Below are 7,074 nucleotides of genomic sequence, written 5' to 3'. Positions count from 1 at the left end.
TGTGTCCTTTTTTTTGTTCTCTGACCACTTCTCTTCCTCACCCAGATACTTCCTCTTCCCCACAACTAGTACCAATGTACATAGTAATTGTAATGTTTTAGACTTTACAGAAACTTTCCTGTATTCTGTATATAAAAACCAAAAATACTTCAAATTATGTTTTCTGCCTGTCTGTCCTACCTGTCATCACACTTAGAGGGGGAAGTGTCCTGGGACCTCACTTTTGCACCCTTTAAACAAGTGTCAATCTCAAGTAGTTTCCAAGGGAAGCTTGGCAGAGAAGGCAGATGTTAGTCAGGTGAGCCTGAGCTCAGTGAGAGAAGTGGAGGAGTGCTTGCCTTTTGAGGGCTGCGATTCTCTAGAGAGCCCTAATACAATAAAATCTACTGGTGGTTCTCAACAGTCTTAATGCTGTGACCCTTTTATACAGTTTGTCGTGTTGTGACTGCCTACCATTAAAGTAGTTCATTGCTACTTCATAACTTTAATTTTGCTGCCAGAAATTGTAAGTATCTGACATACAGAGATACAATTCCTGTGAAGGGTTCATTCGACTTGTGGTAAGGAAGTGGCCTACAGGTTAAGTACTGCTGCTCTAGCCTGTGCTGCTCTTAGTCTAACTTGAATAACTTCTGCTGTTCTCATCAGGAAAGACACTGTTGGGTTACCCTAATTGTAATTTTCTGGGCATCCTCAAAGCCTTTCTTCCTAGAGATGGTTTCTTCAGGAAGTTCTTCCTGAGAACGGTCCCTTAGAAAACACCTGTGTTCTGGCACTGTTCTAACTGGTACCCATTCATATATCCAAGTCTGATGATAGTGTTAGAAGATGAGGTTTACATCCACAGCATCTATAATTGAGCTCCAAGAACACAAGTGCAGTATTAAATGGGGAGATCTGACCCTGGCTCCCAAATACATCTGTATTCTTGTCCCTGCCATTCTGCTTCTAGTGCAGGAAGGACTTAAACCTCTAAAGGCAGAATTAAGCTCAATGCTACCTGTTTACCCACACTGCTGGGCATGTCATAATTGTCAATCATCAGGTGTAATGTCACTGTCCTAGGCAAGGTCCTGCCAGGAATGCCTGCACCCACACATCCCTAGCTTTCCCTGCCGTTCCAGAAATACATTACCTCCTGACCTTTTACTACTTCCTTTTCAAAGGCAGGGAAGATGGAGAAGCAACGATGTAATATCCACTGTTTTGGAGGTTGAAGCAGGTGGATCTCAAGTTTAAGGCCAACATGGGCTGCCCAGGGAAACTACCTCAAAAATCGACAAAGAAAGGGGTGGGGTCAGAGATTTAGGAAATGACATAGTTTAATCCTGACCACCCTGTGAGTGCCATCATGAGAAGCCTCATGTCTCTGGCCTGTAAAGATCCTAGAAGCAGAGGGCTGGATAATCAAAGAACGAGAAATTAAAGAATCGCTTCATTGAGGAAAAGGCATCCAGGACCCGACTCCAAACACATGTACCCATTCATGTACACAGAACTCCAGACTGAGAGACTGCTACATAGTCACACCTAGAGTAAACAGAGATGTTCATTCAGTCACACGCGTTGGTGGAGACTACAGATGCATGCTCAGCCTGGAGGGACTCCCGCAATGGGCACAGACACCTACGCAGTGCTCTCACGCCGGCTCCTGCCCAGAATCCAGAAGCACACCCAAACCCTGAACAGAGATCTCAGGGCCCTGGGCATGCACACACCCACCCGTCCACGCAGATATTTCCGGTACATACCCTAGCACGCGTTCCCGGGAGTTCACAAGACTAGAGGGCGCTCCCACGACTCCAAGGTGTTTCGCCTAGGCAGACCGCCAGGGCACGCAGGCGCACGCCTAGGGGGCGCTCGCAGAGGCCACGCGTGCGCGCACACCCCTGTCCAGCCTGCCGCCACCCTCGCGAGGCCGAGGCGGGAGCGACGAGGCCCGGGCGGGAGCCGGGAGCACTGCCGGCATGGAGACGCTGCTGCTGGGCGCCGGGCTGCTGCTGGGCGCCTACGTGCTTGTCTACTACAACCTGGTGAAGGCCCCACCATGCGGCGGCATCGGCAGCCTGCGGGGCCGCACGGCCGTGGTCACTGGTGAGTGCGCGCGGGCGGGCGGCGGGGAGGCCGGGCGGGTGGCCGCGGCCCGACCGGCTGAGCTGGCTCCCGCCCGCCGCCCGCAGGCGCCAATAGCGGCATCGGGAAGATGACAGCGCTGGAGCTGGCGCGCCGGGGAGCGCGCGTGGTGCTGGCCTGCCGCAGCCGGGAGCGTGGGGAAGCGGCCGCCTTCGACCTCCGCCAGGTGAGACCATAGGGGAACGCGGGACACGGGTGAACCCAGGACGCGGAGGGCGGAGCAGAGCGACGGGAGGAATCAAGATCTAAGAGGAGAGAGCTTCAACCGCCCCTTAAACACGAAAGAAGATGCAGGGACTGCTGTGTTCTCTAGTCTTGAGAGGTTTAAGAATCTGAAAGAGTTAATGAAGCCAGTTGTGGTCCCAGCACAGGGCTGGAAGCCCAAGGCCATCCTTGGCAAAGGCGAGACAAAGAAGGAAGGGTTAGGCTAATGAAGAGACCCGGAAAGAACAGCAGGTGCGAATGCCCTGAGACAAGAGTCTAACTGGAGAGACGGAGCGGGGGTTGAAGCAAGGAATAAGAGGAATATGCTGAAGGGGTTCTGAACTTCTGGAGGCCCTTTCAAATACCATCGAGTTGAAGATAGCTGAGCAGAGAAGACACTTCAGTAGGCTCTGGACCGTCCCGATGGCTTTTTCAAATGAATTACTTAGAGCTGTGCGGTGCCTATACTGCAGAGGACAGGAGTAAGAGGGTCACATACCTTTAATTCTAGCACTTGAGAGGCAGAGACAGGTAAATTTCTGTGCGTTTAAGATCAACTTGGGCTACATTTTAAGACCGACCCTGTCTGGGGGCGGTGGAGGGCTGGGGGCGACTACTTAAGAGAAGACCACAGTCTCTTAGGAAAAGTTTGTTAGAACTGTACATGGTGGTGCACACCTGTAATTCCAAGCCCTGAAGAGGCAAGGCAGTCTGGGCTACATAGCAAAATGCTGTCTATAGCAGGTGCAAGGCTGTAATGGGTTTCAAAGTAAAGATAATGAAGATGAGGAATGACAATAGCAACTAGCACAGTGCTGACTGAGTATTTTATATACTAACTCTGGCTCTGGCAGGCCTCGAACTGGTGATCCCTTTGTCTCAGACTCCTGAGAGGCTAGGATAACCAATACGTGACACCACACCAGACATACATATATTTTATCTGATTTATTCCTTCCAGCATCCCGCCCCCCCCCCAGTGGAGAGTTAGAATTATTGTTATTATCTTATTTTCCAGTCAGAGAACAGGGGCCCAAAAGATACTCATTATCTTCTAGTTAGAGGCAAAGTCAAGATTTGAATCCACACACCCATCACACGGTGATGCTTAAAGGCAGGTTTTAGTCATAGTGGGTAGGCTCTCAGAAGCCTGGGAAGAGGGAGGAGAAGGGAGATACCCAGTAACAATCTTAGCCCTTGCTGCTCCACAGGAGAGTGGAAACAATGAGGTCATCTTCATGGCCTTGGACTTGGCCAGTCTGACCTCCGTGCAGGCCTTTGCCACAGCCTTCCTGAGCTCTGAGCCAAGGCTGGACATCCTTATCCACAATGCAGGTGAGGAGTAGCAGGCCCTGTGGGAGGGTGGCTGGTAGCCCGGACAGGTAGACCCTCCAGAAGACACATCTCCCATGGGGTGCCTAGAACAGCAACTCAACGTCTAGCTTCTGCCCTAGGGATCAGTTCCTGTGGCCGGACTCGGGAAACCTTTAACCTGCTGTTTCGAGTGAACCACGTTGGCCCTTTTCTGCTGACACACTTGTTGCTACCCCGCCTGAGGTCGTGTGCCCCCAGCCGTGTGGTAATCGTGTCATCGGCTGCCCACCGACGTGGTCGCCTGGACTTCACACGTCTGGACTGCCCAGTGGTGGGCTGGCAGCAGGAGCTTCGGGCATATGCCGACAGCAAACTAGCCAACGTGCTGTTTGCCCGGGAGCTTGCCACCCAGCTTGAGGGCACTGGTGTCACCTGCTATGCGGCCCACCCAGGTGAGGCCTGGCTCTGAGCACTCTTCATTGCTTCTCTAGCATCTTTGTGCCTCACTGTGCCCCCCAGGCTCCTGTTGAGACACAGGATGGAAACATGGTCAAGGAGAAACCTGTTCCTTGCTGATCTTGGGGACCTTCTCTCATCTGTTTTCTTCCTTTCTTACTGTGCGCTTGGATGCTGACCACTGGCTGGGGGATGAAGCAAGACCCTGATGATAATATAGAGGGCTGAGGGTGCAGTTGAGCGGTAGAACACATGTCTTAGTATAGACGAAACCCTGAGCCTTTGCTGCTTGCCGCCTTCCTTGGGTTCAGGATGTTTGTTTGCTTTGGTCTTGAGACAAGATCTCACTGTGTAGACTAGGCTGACCTGGGGCTTGCTTTGTAGACAAGGCTGGCCTCAAACACTCAAAGACCTGCCTGCTTCTGCCTCCAGAGCGCTGGGATCCAAGGTGTGGCACACCATTCCTGGCTTAGTGTAGATGGGTGTGAGCGTCCCTGTGGGTGCTAAGCACCAACCTGGGTCCTCTACAAGAGCAGCAGGGGCCCATAACCACTGAGCCATCGAGTGGTTAGGCCCTGGTTTGTTGGTTTTTATTTTGTTCTGTTTTGTTTGTTTGTTTTTTGAGAAACAGTTTTCTGGAGCCCAGGTTGATCTGGAATTGTAAGTAGTTCAGTCAAGCCTCAAATTCACCCCAGTCTTCTTGCCTCATACTTAGATTTCCAGTATAAGCCACCATGCCAAGCTGAGATTGGGTTTGAGTCCCCAACACCACTGGGGGGGGAAAAAAGTTAGGATGGTGATGAGGAAAGGTGATACATCATCCAGTCAAGGAGCCTTTCTCTGTGGTACCCACTATGCAGTAGGCATGATTCATGTGCAGAGACATTGAGGCCACCTCGGTCTGTAAGACCCCATCTCCCTGAAAGAAGACAAAACGAAAACCAAAAACACCTTGTCCTCGGATCCCAGGACAAGTGGCAATACAATCAGGAAAGTGACACTTAGGAAAGATGAACAGGAGGAGGGGGACCTAGAGTTGTCAGACAGACGTTTTGTTTTGTCAGTGGCTGTCAAGGCAGACACTTGAAAGGTAACAGTTGAACACAGATCTGAAAGAGATAAAGGGTTCTTTGAAGCTCAGAAATCGAATAACAGGCACAGAGGCGGATGCTCCTGGTGTGCTGTGGGAGGGCTGGTGCGCCCAGCATGGCAGGAGCTGGAGAGATGGGCTGAGCTGGTGAATCATCTTAGTCCTTAGACAGTAGGTTACAATAGGCAAGCCCTGCCCAGATCATCTTAGAAAGCCATTGCTCAGGGCTTCTCTGTAATCACAGTGACAATCATGCTACTAACCTTCATTAGGCTCTTGTTACAATTACAGATCCCTAGTGTTAACGGTGTGGCTGGAATACTATAGGTTCTTAAAAAAAAAGATCGCTGAACAAAGGAATGGGCTGGGCTCAAGATAGATGAAAAGCTGGTGTGAATCAGGCACCGTGGCTCACACTGGTAACCCCAATGGGAAGCTGAGGCAGGAGTACGGCTGTGAGTTTGGCTGTGAGTTCGAGGTCAGACTGGACTTATAGAGGAGGAGTGAGACTCTTTCTCAAAGAGAAAGGAAAGGACCAGGGATGTAGCTCAGTTGGTGGAGTGCCTGCAGCATGTATACAGCCCTGGGTTCAAATCACCAGCACCAAAAAAGGGAGGTGAGGGTGATGGAGAATGAACAGCAAAGAACAGAGAACACACATAACCACAGCCTGGGAGATGGGACTGTACAGACCACTAGGCTGATAGGAAGACCTTCTGGAGGAACTGGATTAAATCACCTTCTGGGGTCCCTGAATGCCTGGTAGATACCAATGTGCTTTCCCTGGAGGCAGATTCTAGGGTCTGCTCCTAGCTTGGTTTTTTTCCCCTGCCTGGTGCCTGAGCCCCCACTGTCTTCCTCCACAAATCCTCTTCTTCCTGCCCACAGGGCCTGTGAACTCGGAGCTCTTCCTGCGTCACCTTCCTGGATGGTTGCGTCCTATTTTGCGCCCACTGGCTTGGTTGGTGCTTCGGGCACCTCAAGGGGGTGCCCAAACACCCCTGTACTGCGCTTTGCAGGAGGGCATTGAGCCCCTCAGCGGGAGATATTTTGCCAACTGCCACGTGGAGGAGGTCTCTGCAGCTGCTAGAGATGACCAGGCTGCTCATAGGCTATGGAAAGTTACAAAGAAGCTGGCAGGGCTTGGGCCTGAAGACGATCCTGACACCGACGACGAGCAGGAACCTCGGGATCCCAGAGCCCCATCTTCTCTGAGTGCCCCCAGCCCTGAGAAAACCACAATTTCTGGACCTTCTCGTAGCTATCAGGGCTCACAAGACTTATCCAAATTGACACAGAGAAGAATTCAGGTGAAGGATGAACCTACACCCTAACTTTACCAACCCCCTGGATAGAATGCTTTTGTAGCACGGTGGGATCCCTCAACATCTCAGCCTGGGCACTGAGGGATTGCCACATTTACCTCGGAACCTCTTGTCATGTCCTCAACAGCCCTTTTCCTTGAGAAAGGAAGTGAATACTACTTCCTAAGGCAGACTGTAACCCCAGATTCAGGGATGATATGTCAGGCACTGTTGCTCTGGAATTTGATTTTCAGATATCTGGGCCCTTCCCTAAGTAGTGATCTGCCCCGGGGAAGGGCCGGGGACTTTGTGGTTGATGCACTGCAGATGTTAAACATTACTGAATCCAGCCCTTCGCAACTTTCCAGCTAGGTAGGTAGTTTACTCCCACTTTTTAAAGAGGCGGAATTAGGAAAGGACTCAGGGGAGAGACTGGGGTTTTGAGCCCCGGGGTCTGCTGTAGGGCGGGTGCCTGAGGTGACGCAGTGCAAGGTGATACTACTGAGGTGCCCCAAAGGTGCTATGGGGCCAAGCCCCCTGGAATAAAGCGAGCTGATTGCGGATGCGCTGGCT

At 51.6% G+C, this 7,074-nt stretch overlaps 1 protein-coding gene across 1 annotated transcript; it reads left to right on the top strand.

The window, feature by feature from the left end:
• Nucleotides 1–1,902: 1,902 nt before the first annotated feature.
• On the top strand, nucleotides 1,903–7,064 carry Dhrs13 (dehydrogenase/reductase 13). The gene is made up of 5 exons (XM_032912200.1): nucleotides 1,903–2,094; nucleotides 2,181–2,299; nucleotides 3,549–3,672; nucleotides 3,792–4,103; nucleotides 6,086–7,064. Exons 1-5 carry the CDS (start codon nucleotides 1,968–1,970, stop codon nucleotides 6,529–6,531), a joined length of 1,128 nt encoding a protein of 375 aa, XP_032768091.1. The 5' UTR covers nucleotides 1,903–1,967; the 3' UTR covers nucleotides 6,532–7,064.
• The last annotated feature ends 10 nt before the right edge of the window (nucleotides 7,065–7,074 follow it).

This window comes from Rattus rattus, chromosome 9 (genome assembly GCF_011064425.1).
Source record: "Rattus rattus isolate New Zealand chromosome 9, Rrattus_CSIRO_v1, whole genome shotgun sequence".
Lineage (NCBI taxonomy): Eukaryota > Metazoa > Chordata > Mammalia > Rodentia > Muridae > Rattus > Rattus rattus.
Note: the sequence above shows the minus strand (reverse complement) of the source record. Positions and strands in the feature narration are given on the sequence as shown.